The sequence below is a fragment of the Somniosus microcephalus genome, chromosome 1, assembly GCF_052327205.1.
Source record: "Somniosus microcephalus isolate GS21.2 chromosome 1, FLI_Smic_1.0, whole genome shotgun sequence".
NCBI lineage: Eukaryota > Metazoa > Chordata > Chondrichthyes > Squaliformes > Somniosidae > Somniosus > Somniosus microcephalus.
Window position 1 is genome coordinate 428,780,467 of NC_140987.1, and position 18,881 is coordinate 428,799,347.

The 18,881-nt window shown below is 46.1% G+C and overlaps 1 protein-coding gene across 1 annotated transcript in view; it reads left to right on the forward strand.

Moving 5' to 3' along the window:
- The window catches only part of zdhhc15b (zDHHC palmitoyltransferase 15b), a 66,834-nt gene that overhangs the window by 30,274 nt on the left and 17,679 nt on the right, over positions 1-18,881 (forward strand). The window contains exons 3-4 of the mRNA XM_086000388.1: positions 12,396-12,490; positions 18,374-18,494. Of these exons, the coding sequence (XP_085856514.1) occupies positions 12,396-12,490; positions 18,374-18,494 (216 nt within the window). The remainder of the gene's footprint in view (positions 1-12,395; positions 12,491-18,373; positions 18,495-18,881) is intronic.

The window sequence follows — 18,881 nt, forward strand, 5'->3', positions numbered from 1 at the left end:
CTGCCCAACACTGCAACTGGTACCCTGGCTGCGGCGGATGGCAGCGTGAGATCCACGGGAGAAGCTGACCGCTGCTGAGCGGCAGCACCCTTGTAGTCAGTAAGATCTGGCATCTTAATTTTATTTCACAAAAAATGAGGTAAAAACCTTTCATGAATCAGTGGTTTAAACACAAATTGCGGAAGTTACCTCTGTTACGGTGTGTAAGAAATTGGACATGGGGAAAAAAAGAGAAAAAGTATGATTCGGGATGGAAAAATCTGAGGTAAATTTAGTTTTTTTTTTAGTTCAACCACATTGCAGAAATAAACTACTGGGAACTGCAGTGTTGAAATGAAAGGTATCTCCGTTGGTAAGATTTTACTGAAACAAAGCTACACAAGAGCATAAAGGCCAGTTGTTCTGGATACAACAACAGACTTTCACTAAACAGTGCCCAGAAACTAAAGCTCTTCACCAAGCATGTTGTCCTTTTGATCTTAACAGATGAGCTTTCAGAGCTGAATATCCATGCGTGTCTGTCTTGTTTTTGTATGGAAATTGAAAAACTGAATATGTGTCATTTTCCGATAATGAATAAGTCATTTAATTGGAGGTATGGCCAGAAACATCTTCATCCTAAACACTGAATTCATTAAAAACTTGTGTCTTAAAAATCGTTTTTATTGTGCTGAAATTTTTTTGCTGTCAATAATCAAAGGGTTAGCTTGGCAAGTGGTTCCCAAACTGATTTTAGCAAGGTTAAAACCTGTGCTGAATAAGTAATGAGCTCGTAATCCAGTAACAGTGTTACTACTGTGATATCTGATGTGTGATGCCATATGCCCAGATCACATGCCATGAACCATGTTATCCTTTCACTGGTGTCACACTGTGCAAGCTCACAGCACTTGGATTGGAGCCCATGACCCTTCATTTTCCTTTCACCTGTATACTGCTGCTCTACTGCACACCCAGTCCGCTTAATAAACCTTTCGTATTCAGCAGTCTCTTCTACCTGTCCGTCTGCAATAAACCTGGGCCTAGAAATTGGGTTGGTAGCGCCGGCGCTGAGCGCCTAAAGAGACCTAGAATTGGGGCGATACCCTATGTTGGGGCGGTCGCTATGAAGATAGCGCCAACTCAGATATTGACTATACATTTAGCGCCTGCGCTAAGTGTTTGCGCGCGCCCGCGAGCACAAGCAGCTCATGACGTCATTTCAGTGTGCAACACCTTTTAGGAGCGCCTGAGCGCATATTGGGTGGCGCCCGGAGCCTTAGCGCCCAGCGCTATTAGTGACAGTTCGAGGGAGGGCTAACAGGCCCTTCTCGGAGTAGGGCGGCGCTATTTAAAGGGGACAGCTCTAGTGCAGAATCTTCTGCCACTTAGCCTGCTCATTGCGATCGCTGCTAGAGAGAGTTGGCGAGCTAATGTGGAGCGGCGTTCTGGGATTTGAGCTTCACAGTACTTGGGACCCTCAACCCTGTCCGAAGCACTTGCAGCACTACACCTAAAAGCCTTTTGACCAACTGGCATCGGAATGGGAGCTTGTTCGGAGGGCAACGGCCTCATCGCCCAACACTGTGAAGGGGCAGAGAGACGGCGGGAGAGAGGGCAGGGATTGGCCAGAAGGAGGAGGGGCAATCGAGGTCGTCCAATCCGACAGGATGCTGCGAGGGTCTTTAGGCAGCAGGTGACAAGCCTTGACATTTCGGTGGAGCAGTGTTAGCGAAGGCTCCGAATCTGGAGGGACATTGTTACTGATCTGTGCCACCTGCTTGGTCAGGATCTGCAGCCGCGTGAACGCTGCAGAACCTCTCTGTCCGTGATGGCTACACTGACTGATGGCCTCCATTTTTATGCAAACGGATCCTTTCAGTCAGCCATTGGGGACAATGCAACTGACGCTCAGGCTGCAGTCCGCTGTTGCATCCGGCAAGTGACAGAGGCCCTTATAGGCGAACGCGTCCATTCATTACCTTCCCTCGGACCCTGCACAAGCAATCGGAGGAGGAGGAGGAGTATGAGCAGGAGGAGGAGGAGGAAGATGGAAGAAGGGCTGCTGAAAGTGGAAGGTCCATACGTCAGAGGCTCCTCTGGACTCGTCTCGACACCCCTGTGGCGGAATGATGAGAGTCTTACCTCATGCGCACTTTGGATGTTTGAGGGCCTCTGCATGATAGCATCACTGAAAGTAGTCACATGCACCAAGCAACATTGAAACTTCTGTTTATTGACACAAAAGTCTTTCATTACAGCTAAACAACATAAAGTGAGCAGAAACCATAACTTACAAAATAAATGTGACCTGTTCGGCCAAGCCGCAAAACTCAACAAAAATCTGCAACTATAACAGCAGCTGAGGGTGTCCTTCAATTTGGACAAACAAACGTCTCAGCACCTCCCTCTACAACTGGCCCCTTGAGGGAGAACGACTTCTCTTGCGCACCCGGCCCCTTCCCTCCCTGCTGCTCCTACGTAATTGCATCCCAGTGGCGGGCTCAAGGCTGGGGGACGCTTGCTGACTGTCTGGACGCGCAGAAGCCCCTGAGGTACGGCCTGGCCGACCTCTGGGCTTGGCGGATGCGGACGCAGGATGCTTGCTTTGAGCATGGCTGGAAGCAGTGTGGGCTGCAGGTGGTGGCAGCTGCAATGCAGGCGTCCCAGCGCTGGCATGTGCAATGGTCTCCTGACGAGAGAGGACACCTGCACCATGGTCGGACGACACACTGGCTATCTGAGGGGAGCAGCTCGGCTCATCCGGCACAATCGCAGGCTCCACGGATTCCTGGCATTGTACGGGAGTGGAAGGGCCTGGGGTGATCCTATCTGATGCAGAGAGGGTGGCTGCAGTCAGACATCGCGTTGTGTCAATCTGGCTGTGGAGGAGCCCAGCAAGTGACTGCGTGGCAACAGTGAGGACCTGTGTGCCAGGTGCCAGTGCTTCGGAGAACGCCTGGACAGTTCTTCCCATGGCTTCGGACAAGGCAGGAGCCGACCGCTCCACTGCCTCGGACAAGCCCTGCACAGACCTTTCCAGGGATTGTCCGAAGCCCTGAACAGTCCTTTCCATTGCCGACTCAAAGCCGTGGACAGTCCTCTCCATTGTTGGGCCGAAGCCCTGGATAATCCTGTCCATTGTGGCCCCGAAGCCCTGGATAGACCTGTCCATTGTTTCCCCGAACACCTGGCGAGACCTCTCCATTGTTGCACCAAAGCCCTGCAGAGTCATAGAGTCATAGAGTTTTACAGCACAGAAAGAGGCCCTTCGGCCCATCGTGTCTGCGCCGCCCATCAATCCCTGTCCAGTCTAATCCCATTTTCCAGCATTTGGTCCATAGCCTTGTATGCAATGACATTTCAAGTGCTCATCCAAATGCTTCTTGAATGTTGTGAGGGTTCCTGCCTCCACCACCCTTTCAGGCATTGAGTTCCACATTCCAACCACCCTCTGGGTGAAAAAGTTCCTCCTCAAATCCCCTCTAAATCTCCTGCCCCTTACCCTGAATCTATGCCCCCTTGTTATTGACCCCCCTACTAAGGGGAAAAGTTCCTCTTTGTCTACCCTATCTATGCCCCTCATCATTTTGTACACCTCAATCAGGTCCCCCCTCAGCCTTCTTTGCTCCAAGGAAAACAACCCCAGCCTGTCCAGCCTCTCTTCATAGCTGAGGCGCTCCATCCCAGGTAACATCCTGGTGAATCTTCTCTGCACCCTCTCCAAAGCAATCACATCCTTCCTATAGTGAGGCGACCAGAACTGCACACAGTACTCCAGCTGTGGCCTCACCAGCGTTTTGTACAGCTCCATCATAACCTCCCTGCTCTTATATTCTATGCCTCGGCTAATGAAGGCAAGTATCCCATATGCCTTTTTAACCACCTTATCTACCTGTTCCGCTGCCTTCAGGGATCTATGTACATGTACACCAAGGTCCCTCTGACCCTCTGTACTTCCTAGGGTCCTACCACTCATTGTGTATTCCCTTGCCTTATTTGTCCGTCCAAAATGCATCACCTCGCACTTTTCAGGGTTAAATTCCATTTGCCACTTTTCCGCCCATCTGACCAACCCGTTTATATCGTCCTGTAGCCTGAGGCTTTCCTCCTCACAATTTACCACCCCACCAATTTTCGTGTCATCTGCGAACTTACTGATCATACCTTTTACATTCTCATCCAAATCATTTATGTAGATCACAAACAACAAGGGACCCAGCACCGATCCCTGAGGTACCCCACTGGACACAGGCTTCCAGTCACAAAAGCAACCTTCGACCATCACCCTCTGCCTCCTGCCACTCAGCCAGTTTATGATCCAACGCGCCAAGGCACCCTGGATCCCATGGGCTCTTACCTTCTTGACCAGTCTCCTATGCGGGACTTTGTCAAAAGCTTTACTGAAGTCCATGTAAACCACATCCACAGCATTTCCCTCATCCACCCCCCTAGTCACCCCCTCGAAAAATTCAATCAGATTTGTCAGACATGATTTACCCTTGACAAAGCCATGCTGACTATCCCCGATTAATCCTTGCCTCTCCAAGTGGAGACTAATTTTGTCCCTCAGAATTTTTTCCAATAATTTCCCTACCACAGATGTTAGGCTCACTGGCCTGTAATTCCCTGGTTTATCCCTGCTACCCTTCTTGAATAATGGTACTACGTTAGCTGTTCTCCAGTCCTCTGGTACATCCCCTGTGGCCAGAGAGGTTCTGAAAATTTGTGTCAGAGCCCCTGCAATCTCCTCCTTTGCCTCCCACAGCAGCCTGGGATACATCTCGTCTGGGCCTGGGGATTTATCCACTTTTTGGCCTGCTAAAACCGCTAGCACCTCCTCCCTCTCGATGCTAATATGTTCAAGTATGTCACAGCCCCCTTGCCCGATTTCTATGTCTGCATCGTCTTTCTCCATAGTGAACACAGATGCAAAAAATTCATTTAAAACCCCGCCTACATCATCTGGCTCTACACACAGATTGCCACTTTGGTCCCTAATGGGCCCTACCCTTTCCCTGGTTATCCTCTTGCCCTTAATATACTTATAAAACATCTTAGGATTTTCCTTTATTTTGCTCGCCAGTGTTATTTCATGGCCCCTCCTCGCCCTCCTAATTTCTTTTTTAAGTATGCCCCTGCATTTTTTATACTCCTCTAGGGCTTCTTCCGTCTTTAGTCTTTTGTAACTGCCAAAAGCCCCCCTTTTATTTCTAATGCATTTTTGTATATCCCTTGTCATCCAAGGTTCCCTTTGCTTGTTGGTCCCACCCTTGACCTTTACAGGAACATGTTGGCGTTGTACTCTCTCTGTTTCCCTTCTGAAAGTCTCCCACTGTTTTGATGCGGATTTTCCTATAAGTAGCTGCTCCCAGTCCAATTTGGCCAGATCCTGCCTTATCATATTAAAATCGGCCTTCCCCCAATTTAGAACCCTTATTTCCGGGCCGTCTTTGTCTTTTTCCATGACCACCTTAAATCTCACCGAATTATGGTCACTGTCGCCAAAATGCTCTCCTACTGACACTTCCACCACTTGCCCGGCTACATTCCCCAGAATTAGGTCCAGTACCGCCCCCTCTCTTGTAGGACTTTCTACATGTTGGCTCAAAAAGCTCTCCTGGATGCACTTAAGAATTCTGCACCCTCTAAGCCTTTCACACTCTGACTATCCCAATTTATATTGGGGAAGTTGAAATCCCCCACTATTATTACCCTATTATTTTCGCACTTTTCTGAGATTTGCCTACATATCTGTTCCTCTATCTCCCCCTGACTGTTTGGGGGCCTATAGTACACTCCCAGCAAAGTGCTTGCCCCCTTTTTGTTTTTAAGTTCTACCCATATGGCCTCATTAGAGGAACCCGCTAATATATCATCCCTCCTTACAGCAGTAATTGACTCCTTAATTAATATTGCAACACCCCCTCCCCTTTTACACCCCCCTCTGTCTCGCCTGAAGATTCTATACCCCGGAATATTGAGCTGCCAGTCCTGACCCTCCCTCAACCATGTCTCCGTGATAGCAACAATATCGTACTCCCATGTGTTCAACAACAACTTCAGTTCATCCACCTTATTTGCAAGACTCCTTGCATTAAAATAAATGCCTTCCAGCCCTGCCATATTCTCTTTTGCCTTCACATATTTGCTTTGCCTTCCCAGCTGACTTGTTTTTCCCTCTGTATTTGGCTGTAAATCACCCCCTACTATAGCTCCACTCTGTACCCCATCCCCCTGCCAAGTTAGTTTAAACCCCCCCCAGCAGTGCTAGCAAACCTCCCCGCAAGGATATTGGTTCCCCTCTGGTTCAGGTGTAAACCGTCCGACTTGTACAAGTCCCACCTTTCCCAGAAGCAGACCCAGTGATCCAGGAAACTAAAGCCCTCCCCCCTGCACCATCCCTTTAGCCACGCATTCATCTGTTCTATCTTCCTATTCCTATACTTACTAGCACGTGGCACCGGGAGTAATCCAGAGATGACAACCCTTGAGGTCCTGCTCTTTAATCCTTCACCTAGCTCCCTAAATTCTTGCTCCTCTCCATTGTTGCCCCGAAGTCCAGCATACTCCTAGCCAATGAATCTATTGACTCAGGCATCTTCTCCACTGCAGCCATCAGCTCCGTGTGTCTGACCCGGGCCTGTTTGCTCATCTCTGCCAGGCGACGGACCTCATCTGCACTCTGTGCAGCAGTCATGACGACCTGCCTTGCCCTGCGGGGAGACGGTGGCCGAACTTGCCTATCCCCCCTGCGTTGCTCCATGCCGCTTGGTCTGGCAACTGGTTCATCCTCGGAGCCACCCCCCCTCCCCTCCAGGGGACTACTATCCCCAGTCTGCAGATGTCTCAGCTCCCCGGATTCTGCAGCGGCTGGTCCGGATTCCTCCTGGTCCTCGCCTCTGGTGGCACTGGCACTGGCAGCTTCAGCGCGTTGAGCCCGAGTTGGTGCTGCTTCATCTGAAAGTGGGAGGTGGAAGAGTGGCTTTAGCAGAAGGACAGGTTTGCTGAAAGGCATGCCAGATTGCGGCAAGGCTCTGACATGGCTGCACACTGAGGATGCATGCTGGTGGGGGGACCAAGTGGAAGGCAACAGGTGGAAAAGGTAAGAGTCTTACCCTCGCTGTCGATAATGGGGTCGGCAGATGCAGTGGTGACTGGACCAGACAGACGTCCTCCAAGTATCTGGTGCACTCTCTCCTCCAGATCCGTTAGAGTGACCACTTGTGCAGGTCCGCCACCAGTTCGACGCTGCTCCTTCCGAATCTGCGCCATCTTGGACTGCAGGGGAAAGAAGGGGAGGTTCTGTTACATGAGGCCTTGAGACTTCCTCGCATGCCCCCATTGTGCAAGAGCCCTTACATGAGGCCTTGAGACCTCCTCGCATGCCCCCCATGGTGCAAGAGCCCTTACATGAGGCCTTGAGACATCTGTCCATGTGTGTGCCCAGAAAGGGCCATGGGTGCATACTGACAGATGGCCATTGGCACCTCATTGCAGCAGGGTGGCCGAAGTCAGCTGCAGATGGAGGGAAGCACAAGTTTGGTAAACCATCACTCACCCTAACGATCCGTGTGAGGTCGTTGAATTTCTTCCTGCACTGAACAGGGGTCCTGGTCACCATGCTGCTGGAGTTCACCCTCACAGCAACCTCCCTCCAAGATCGTCGGTAAGCCTTCTGATTTGGCCTCTTGCCATTATCCGGGTACAGGACCTCCCGACGGTGTTCAACTGCAGCCACCAAGTGGTCCAGAGCCTCAGCGCTGAAACGCTCTGCTCTCTGCCTAACCTTCTCCATAATGATCACCTTGTACCGCCAGACAAGGGCGAGCGCCGAATCTGAGGCCTGCAGGGCGTTGGGTGTTTAAGCTCAGTCTGACTGACCCACCCCTTTAAGAGCCGACCGGCTCCTGTAGGTCTCGTGCTTTGCCGTAATTGAGTTCACCTGCGCTGCGCCCGTCCGCGTCGATATTGAGTAGCGCCTGACCTTTTGCGCCTTAAGAGCACCGTGCAATGGCTGATTTAGCGCCTCAATCCCCTTTGGGGGCAAAGCAACCCAATATCGCGCCAGGCGCAGATAAGTCTCGTCTGGCTATAAACTTTGCGCATCGCCAGTTCTAACGCCTCAAGCGGGGCTATACCCAATTTCTAGGCCCAAATGTTTTAATAAATAATGACCACCAGCATATCTCCTGTGACAAGTTTCACGGTGAATGGGAGGACATACTGTGTTATCAACAAAGTGTTACAGGAAGTTAAAGTGCAACACTTGGGCAAATTGCACACTTTATGCAATAATTTAATATGTTTATGTAGATAATAACAAACAGTCCAAGTCTGGAATATTGCTCCCGCACAAAACTTGAGGAAAAAGCTTGCCTTCTGATAGGCAATTGCTCTTTCAGCTCCAAGCACATCCCTCCGCTTTCTATTTTATCAATGCTGTTCTGCATCTTCTGTGTTGAAATCAGATCTCATCACACAATCTTCTACTCTAACAATCTTTCCCAAAACCTCAAAGCTGGAACCCATCTCCCTCGTCTTTTTTTTCCTTCCTACATTCTTCAAGCTTTTAAAACTCAAGCCTGGCCTCACCCACCACCGTTCCTCGATTTACTTTGTCTTTTCACCTATTCCATTCTGCCTTGAGAGTGTGCTGCAATATGGGCTTTGGCCCTTCAATTTCTCAATTTAAAACAAACTCCATGGGTAAAGGCATTACTTCTACCTTTTACTCTCTTTTGGTGAATTTTTTCCGCTCATTGAGGTGAGGGATGTGACTGTTAACAAAGGCATCATTTTCTCATTTTAAACATCCAGTGCCAGTGTTGAGCACCTTTCAGGTCAGGAATGGCGCAGCAAACTGCAGAGGAAACCTCTGCTCCAATAGTGTGTCTCAACCTCCAAATGGCCCATGTGCAGTGGGTTGAGATTGTGCTAACTCCTTCATGTAAGACCCTTACAGCCAACTGACATCAGAGCTTTCCTTCCCATCAATCTGCAATCCATTTTAAAGCAGGTCACAGAGGTGAAAGGGCATTGCACCACCTGTACACTTAGTCTTGTGGTTCTGCTGATATCCAGAAAACTCCTGAGCTTTGTTCTTGTGTGGATTATAACTGGAAATAAATTAGAGTTATCTGATGTGTGTATATATGTTAAACATAATGGCCCGGAATTTGCGGTCAGCAGCAAAGCAACAGCATTTGTCACTGACCTAGAAGAAAGCTGCGCACAAAGATCTAGCGATCTCTGTGGCATGCATTTAAGTTCTCCCGACCTTTGTTTGAATCTGGCGCCAAATCAAGCGAATCTCCAGCGTCCAGCAACAGTGATGTCAACAAGCAGGTTGAGCAGCCAATCACATTGAAGAATTCTCACAGACAGCAAACCAGGAATTAAAATGCACAGATTCTAATTAGCTTTTTATAAATTTTACAGCGTGCGAAATAAAGATTGGGACATACACATAGGATTAAGGGCTGAAATATCAAACTTTAAAAAATATATATTTTAAAAACCATGTAATTTTTAATCATATTAATGGAAACATTTGACATTCCACAAATATAAAATTAACTTTTCAGGGCCAGAACGGTTGTTCAGCAGTCACTACGCCATTAAAAACCCAGTTACACCTCTTTCAACAAGGCTTTTTTGGGGATTTTAACAGCGATATTCCAGCGTAATAGGGGAAGTTTCCATCAGGAACTGATTTGAATTGATTGCCGGCTCTGTGGAGTTGAAGAGCGCAACCTGTAGAGGAGCAGGGAATGACCAACCGCAACTTTTGGACTTCCGCATTTATCTGTGCATGGGCTAAATCCTGAAGTTGCTGTCAGTTTCAAAGGGGTAATAACGATGAACGCTGACAGTTTCACTGTCATTACCACCACAAAATCCGGGCCATTCTAATACGTGATCTGTCAATGACTCCAGTTCAGGTAGTGTGACTCTATCATGTCTGCCCCTGCTCTCCTCATCTGCAACATGGAGTCAGGTGGCAGCTGGGCTGGAATCTACTCATCCTGCCCAGGGTCTGGCAGCTTAGCTACATGTTCCAATCGAGATTTATTTTTATCCTCTCCCAAAATTTTGAGTGAGGCTACTATTTGTTAAATTGTTTGTGAAAAATCAGTAAAAGTTGCACTTCTGTTGCTAAAGATGATTCGATTTATTTTAAGCTTATCCCCTTTAGACTGTTTAAAAGTAAGAATGTATTTTCTGCCAAGTTACAGTACACTGCATAATATGTTTTCCCCGTCTTTTTATTTTATTTAGTCCTAATTGCAACATAAATGCAAGGTTCCTATTGCAATAGTCCCAAAATAGTGACGCACGTGAGGAAACCAAATCTGTTTATCACAATTTTATGGTGTTGCGACACTTAGGAAAGACTCGTTGACAAAAAGTTTTAACATCAGGAAACCTGCTTATAAAAAGAAATGGTTGTGCATTTGCTGACAGAACAACTATCACTGCACTTCAAAATAATTCACTGTGTCTAAATTGCTTTCGGACATTTCTAATAAACGTAATAAAACACTATATAAATTTTTTTTAAATCCAAAGATATGAAATCACTCTCTCATACTGTGGTCAGCAAAAGTGAACTGAACCCATGAATATTGCAAAACTAACGGTGCACGTATTTTAATATTGGATGACTCGTCTCACTTATTAGTTTCTTTAGTGTTTACACTGGTTTCTATCTGAGCTATTTAATGAATGTTTAAGAAATACTCCACAGTAAGGCTCTCTTTTTGTACTTGTTTGAAGTAGCCTTGGGGCTGTGCAACACCGTCGGGTAGCACAGTGTGTTTTTGATATCTGGCCTTGGGTTTGGGGACTGCTGGGATGAAACGTCTCCATTTGCTAATAGAGTTCTAAATTAAAAAGATTCTGGTTGTCTCAGCTCATGACTGGCAGCACAAAAACTGTTTCCGTTGAGTGCAAATTGGTGCTAATTTAGCAATTTCAACAGAAAGGTGATGAAGGTAGCTGGTGTAGGAGATGGAAAATTCTGCAGGTGAGAACCAAAGCCAGTTGTTGGGGCACAGCAGAGGAAGTTTTCGGTCGAGCTATAAATATTCTCCATTTGAGGCTGCCTTATAGGTGAGGTTTCCAAGGCCAATTCTTAAAAAAAGACTTTAGGTTACTTGGCTTCTGCTCCCACCTCTACTCAACCTCCCCCTCTGCCCAGCAACAAACCACTCCTTGCTTTCGGAAGAGGAGCATGGTGTTCTGGGAGGAATTATATATTTCAATACCCATAAATCAGAAACTGGTCAAAAATGGCTACCTTAATTGGAGACACAGCCACCTGAGATTTAATTAAATTAATCTTTTGAAAGAAAAACAGATTTTTGATTTGGAGTGTGAGTGAGCCAAATACTCGAGGATAGGGCCATTATAAGAAGTTATCCTGAAGTCCTCCACTTTGTTCTCCACTGGATCTAAATGAGGTAACATTCGCGCCACACAAGTGCCAGACAATGACTATCTCCAACAAGCAAGAGTCTAACCACCGCCCCTTGACATTCAACGGCCGAATCCCCCACCATCAACATCCTGGGGGTCACCATTGACCAGAAACTTAACTGGACCTGCCACATAAATACTGTGGCTACAAAAGCAGGTCAGAGGCTGGGTATTCTGCGGCGAGCGCAGCTCCAACAACACTCAAGAAGCTCAACACCATCCAGGACAAAGCAGCCTGCTTGATTGGCACCCCATCCACCACCTTAAAGATTCACTCCCTCCACCACTGGCGTACCGTGGCAGCAGTGTGTACCATTTACAAGATGCACGGCAGCAACTCGCCAAGGCTTCTTCGGCAGCACCTCCCAAACCCGCGACCTCCACCACCTAGAAGGACAAGGGCAGCAGGTGCATGGGAACACTATCGCCTCCAAGTTCCCCTCCAAGTCACTCACCATCCTGACTTGGAAGTATATCGCCATTCCTTCATCTTCGCTGGGTCAAAATCCTGGAACTCCCTTCCTAACAACACTGTGGGAGTACCTTCACTGCACGGCCTGCAGCAGTTCAAGAAGGTGGCTCACCACCATCTTCTCAAGGGCAATTAGGGATGGGCAATAAATGCTGGCCTTGCCAGTGACATCCACATCCCATGAACGAATTAAAAAAAAAAAAGCCACTGGCACACGTTTTCCAATTGTAATGCCAACAGTTGTCCATTAATTTTAATGGATTGCCATCAGCATTATCATTGAAAAACCTAAGCCACCGTCTCTTTGAAAAGCAGAACTGAATGTCTAATCAACCTTTACCTACACGAACATATTTGTTGGTAAATTTAGCTACATGTGTTTTTTTAATTCAAATGTCATTATTTATCTGTTAAAAATAGAACCACCTTTGCTTTATCTGATCAACTTTTTTTTATATTGCAGCTGCGTATCTTGTGGTATTTCATTTATTTTTTGTGATGTTTGTGTGGACCTATTGCAAAGCTATTTTTACAGAAGCATCTCAACCTTCCCGAAAGGTAACTCAATTTGACTGAAATTTGCAGTGACTGTTCTGTTTTTTTTTATATAAGTTCAAACTTTTTGTAGTGTTTAACTTCAACAAGGTTTATGTAAAGATGACTGGATCGAGCAGACTCATTCCAAGGTCTTGATGCTCCAAGGCACTCTGCTACAGAGTGGAGGATTGCAAGGTGTATGCCGCTGTCCCTTCAGTGCAGATGGATGCTGAGTCCAGCAGTGCTGCTGGAGGAAGCTGTAGAGAAGGCCATCGAGAGGGAGAGTTCTTTGTGCATGGTACTTTGCCTCAAGCAGCATTGGCAAATATGCACCTACTTGGCCTGTTGGCTGTTTCAATTGGAGACTTTTAAGGTGAAGAGGGAGAATTTAAACAAATTAAAGGGGGAGGGAATAAACAATGAAAAAACCTCTGAGTTGATGAGCTGGAGTCTGAGCTTCGGACATTGCGATACATCAGGGAGGGGGAGAGTTACCTGGACACTGTGTTCCAGGAGGCAGTCACACCCCTTCGGTTAAATAATTCAAATTTGGTTCGTTGTCAGGGACAGGAGGGTGTGACTACGAGTGAGGCAGGTATGGGGATCCAGAAGGTAGCATTGGAGGAGCCTCGGCCCTTGCACTTGTCCAACAGGTACAAGGTTCTTACTCCCTGTGTGGACGAGAGCAGGGACTGCAGGGAGGATGAGCAAACTGACCACAGCACCGTGGTACAAGGGGCCATTCAAGTTGGGGGAGTAAAAAGAAATGTAGTAGTGGTAGGAGACAGTATAGTTGGGGGGATAGATACTGTTCTCTGCAGCTGAGAGCGTGAGTCCCGAAGGCTGTGTTGCCTGCCCGGTACCAGGGTTAAGGGCATCTCCTCTGAGCTGGAGAGGAACTTGGAGTGGGAGGGGAAAGATCCAGTTGTCATGGTCCACGTAGGTAACAATGACATAGGTAGAGCAGAGAAAGAGGTTCTGCTGAGGGAGTATGAGCAGCTAGGGGCTAAATTAAAAAGCAGATCCAAAAAGGTGGTAATTTCTGGATTACTACCTGAGCCATGAGCAAATTTGCATAGAGTAAATAAGATCATAGAGATGAATGTGTGGCACAAAGACTGGTGTGGGAGAAATGGGTTTAGATTCATGGGGCACTGGCACCAGTACTGGGGTAAGAGGGAGCTGTTGCATTGGGACGGACTTCACTTGAACCATGTTGGGACTAGTGTCCTGGCGAATCGAATAACTAAGACTGTAGAAAGGGCTTTAAACTAAATAATGGGGGATGGGGGGGAGGGCTCAGGTGAGTGGGAATTTAAAAAGTCAAAGAGAAAGGAGATGGCAATAGAGTAGGGTAGCGATGGGGGTAATGGTAACCAGAGTGTGACAGGAAGGGACAGAATGTATAAAAATAAGAGTGCATCAGAAAGTGGGGTTAAAGCATGGAAAAATAGTAAAAAGATAAAATTAAAAGCTCTTTATCTGAATGCACGCAGCATTCATAACAAGATAGATGAGTTGACGGCACAAATAGATATAAATGGGTATGATCTGATAGCCATTACAGAGACGTGGTTGCAAGGTGACCAAGGCTGGGAACTGAATATTCAGGGGTATTTGATATTTTGGAAGGATAGACAGAAAGGAAAAGGAGGTGGGGTAGCTCTGTTAATAAAGGATGAGATCAGTGCAGTAGTGAGAAATGATATTGGCTCAAAAGAGCAAGATGTTGAATCAGTTTGGGTGGAGATAATAAGAAATAATAAGGGAAAGAAGTCACTGGTGGGCATAGTCTATAGGCTCCCTAACAGTAGCTACACTGTAGGACAGAGTATAAATCAAGAATTAATGGAGGCTTGTAAAAAAGATACAGCAATAATCATGGGCAATTTTAATCTTCATATTGATTGGACAAATCAAATTGGCCAAGGTAGCCTCGAGGAAGAGTTCATAGAGTGTATCTGGGATGGTTTCCTAGAACAATATGTTGTGGAACCAACCAGGGAGCAGGCTATCTTAGATCTGCTACTGTGTAATGAGACAGGATTAATAAATTATTTCATAGTAAAGGATCTTCTAGGAAATAGTGATCATATCATGGTTGAATTTCAAATTCAATTGGAGGGTGAGAAAGTTGGATCTCAAACCAGTGTCCTGATCTTAAATAAAGGCAATTACAAAGGCATGAAGGCAGAGTTGGCTAAAGTGGACTGGGAAAATAGATTAAAGGGTAAGACGGTTGATAAGCAATGGCAGACATTTAAGGAGATATTTCATAACTGTGAACAAAAATATATTCCAGTGAGAAGGAAAGACTTTAAGAGAAGGGAAAACCATCCGCGGCTAATTAAGGAAATAAAAGATGGTATCAAATTGAAAACAAAGGCATACAATGTTGCCAAGATTAGTGGAAGTCCAGAAGATTGGGAAAGTTTTAAAAACCAGCAAAGGATGACTAAAAAAAAATAAAGAGAGAAGATGGATTATGAGAGTAAACTAGCAAGAAATATAAAAACAGATAGTAAGAGCTTCTACAGGTATATAAAAAGGAAGAGAGTAGCTAAAGTAAATGTTGGTCCCTTAGAGGATGAGACTGGGGAATTAATAATGGGGAACAGGGAAATGGCAGAGACTTTGAACAAATATTTTGTACCAGTCTTCACGGTAGAAGACACTAAAACCATCCCAATAATACATAATCAAGGGGCTATAGGGAGGGCGGAACTTAAAACAATCATTATCACTAAAGAAAAAGTACTCGGTAAAATAACAGGACTAAAGGTGGATAAGTTCCCTGGACCTGATGGCCTGCATACTAGGGTCTTAAAAGAAGTGGCTGCAGAGATAGTGGATGCATTGTTGCAATCTACCAAAATTCCCTGGATGCTGGAAAGGTCCCAGCGGATTGAAAAACCGCAAATGTAACACCCCTATTTAAGAAGGGAGGGAAACGGATAGCAGGAAACTATAGACCAGTTAGCCTAACATCTGTCATTTGGAAAATGTTGGAGTCCATTATTAAGGAAGCAGTAGCAGAACATTTAGAAAATCTTAATACAGTCAAACAGAGTCAGCATGGTTTTATGAAAGGGAAAGCATGTTTGACAAATTTGCTGGATGTAATGAGCAGGGTGGATAAAGGGGAACCAGTGGATGTGGTGTATTTGGATTTCCAGAAGGCATTCGATAAGGTGCCACTTAATAGGTTACTGCACAAGATAAGAGCTCACGGGGTTGGGGGTAATATATTAGCATGGATAGAGGATTGGCTAAATTAACAGAAAACAGAGTCCGGATAAATGGGTCATTTTCCGGTTGGCAAACGGTGACTAGTGGGGTGCCGCAGGGATCAGTGCTGGGGCCTCAACTATTTACAATCTATATTAATGACTTGGATGAAGGGACCGAGTGTAATGTAGTCAAATTTGCTGCTGATACAAAGATAGGTGGGAAAGCAAGTTATGAAGAGGACACACTGGGCTGGATTTTGATTGAGGAGGTGGGACTACAACTTTCAGGGTTGTGGTCCCGCCTCCATCGAGTTGTGGCCAACCCACGCGATTTTCTCTTGATTGACCTTGTTGAGCCCGCCCAGCGGGCTCAGCAGGCCAATTAAGGGCCACCCGGCAACAGGTGACGTCACAGATTGACATTTCATCTGTCAAAAGCTGATTTAGAGATCTCTCCAGAACAAAAAGCTGAATGCTGCAACTTTTGACAGCTCGCGGCCATTTTGCTTTCTGTGCCGGTGAGATGAGGGACTCCCGAGACCTGAAGGAAGGAAGGCTGTAAAGGTAAGTAAAACTACTTTAAACACACCAAACACACTTACCTCTGCACTCATGCACCCATCACTCACCTGAACACCGGACATCTCGAACCCTCCAAGCCCTTCAGCCCGACGGCCCGCCTCGCTAACTTGGCATGGTTTGGAGCAGTCGGGAATCCCACACTTCAGCAATAAAAATAGGGATTAGGCTAAAAACTGCCTGTTAACTACCTGTTAACAGGCAGTTAATTGGCACTAATCCCGTTCCCGTCTCGGGGAGGCGGGTCCCAGCACAGGTCGGGTATCTGCCTCCTTTGAAACTGGCATGGAGGCGGGATGGGTTTGTGCCCCCTGATTTCGAGATTTTAACCCCCCACATGCCTCCAATCCCGGCTCCCCACTGCCCAGTGAAAATCCTGCCCAAAGAATCTGCAAAGGGATATAGACAGGCTAAGTGAGTGGGCAAACATTTGGCAGATGGAGTATAATGTGGGAACATGTGAGGTTATCCACTTTGGTAAGAAAAATAAAAAAGCAAATTATTATTTAAATGGAGAGAGATTACAAATTGCTGCAGTACAGAGGGACCTGGGGGTCCTTGTGAAACAGACCAAGTTAGCATGCAGGTACAGCAAGTAATCAGGAAGGCAAACGGAATGTTGGCCTTTATTGCAAAGGGGCTGGAGTATAAAAGCAGGGAAGTCCTGCTACAACTGTACAGGGTATTGGTGAGATCACACCTGAAGTACTGCGAAAACGTTTGGTCTCCTTATTTAAGGAGGGATATACTTGCATTGGAAACAGTTCAGAGAAGGTTCACAAGGTTGATTCCAGAGATGAAGGGGTTGACTTATGAAGAAAGGTTGAGCAGATTGGACCTATACTCATTGGAGTTTAGAAGAATGAGAGGTGATCTTATTGAAACATATAAGATACTGAGGGGGCTCGACAAGGTAGATGCAGAGAGGCTGTTTCCCCTCGTGGGGGAATCTAGAACTCGGGGGCATAGTTTCAGAATGAGGGGTCGCCCATTTAAACCTGAGATGAGGAGGAATTTCTTCTTTCAGAGGGTCGTAAATCTGTGGAATTCTCTGCCCCAGAGAGCTGTGGAGGCTGGGTCATTGAATATATTGAAGGTGGAGAGAGACAGATTTTTGAACAATAAGGGAGTGATGGGTTATGGGGAGCAGGCAGGGAAATGGAGCCGAGCCCAAGATCAGATCAGCCATGATCTCATTAAATGGCGGAGCAGGCTCGAGGGGCCAAATGGCCGACTCCTGCTCCTATTTCTTATGTTCTTCTAAAACCAGCAACCGGCAGTTGTATAAAACTTACTGCTGTGGTATGTTCATAATATAGTATTGTAGGATTTTACAGGCTATAAGATCTTTGCAGGATAGTATATAACTCTAAAGACTCTTAATTATTTTTTTTGTTCCCCTTCCCCAGCGCAAATTTGTGTTTTTACTTCAGTTCTGCTCGGACTTGTGTCTGGGCAGGCAGCCGGCTTACAGACATTTAGCAGAGCCTGCTTTGTCTGGCTGTTGAGGGTCGTGAGGTACTGTAGCAACCAATGTACTGCTCAGACAGGACAGCCCCCTGACTTTTGTCTCCTTACTGAGGAGGACAGCAGAAACTCTGCTTAGCACTTCAAGGCCCAGCCAGGCTCCAATCAGGATATGAATGGTGTGGCCGATTAAATATGTGACCTTTCAACTTTGTAGCACTGCCTGCTAGTACTCAATACGCAGCACTAGAATACTGCAGACCTTTGGTTTTAAAATATAGCAATTATTAATGCAGATAGATTCTAGTGTAGTAAAACCATTGACTGAGAGATTGTAGGTTTTTATGGAGGATTGAATTCTATTGTCTTATTTCCACTGAGTTTTACAGAACTAGTCCTGATGGTAAACAGCAACAAGCTGTGAGGGTGAATCAGCTTGAGTATTTATAGGGGAGAAGGGAAGGGTTACAGACCTCTGGCAACCTGAGCACTCCTTTCTGATTTCCTGCTATAGAAGTCTGTTTTATGCTTCATGCTCTGCTGCTATTAGCCTGTTTTATTTTGACACTCTCTGGCGTACTCTTGATAATGTGCGTGATTTTGTTGTATTTTTTTTATGTGCTTATAGTTCCAATTGTCCAGAGCTGATAAAGAAAGGTACGAGCGAGAAGAAAGGCCGGAAGTACAAAAGCAAATTCTCTTGGATGCTGCTAAAATGTTGCCAGTGTACACCAGGACTGCATCTGGAGGTACCAGGATCCAATAGCAAACTTAACAAAAAAAATTGCAAGTAGCCAAGGTGGTATTGGGCCATAAATGTCACTGTAGGTGTGATGTTATGATGGATGACATTTATAACCTGTGATAACTATTTTAAAAATAAACTTCTAAATCATGGTAATTGCAATAAATCAGTAGTAAAAGTAACCTTTTGGCATCTCATATGTAGCAATTCCCAGGCCCAAGCTACTGTAGTAAAGTTATTGCTACCTTAATTAGAAATGAGAATAATGGGATAGCACCTTAATTGATGTCTTAAAACTAATAGCTGGAAAACAATTAATGATTTGAGTTCAGACAAATACTGTCGTGTGGCACATTCGTACTTCAGCAATGGAACTCGAACCCAGTCACTC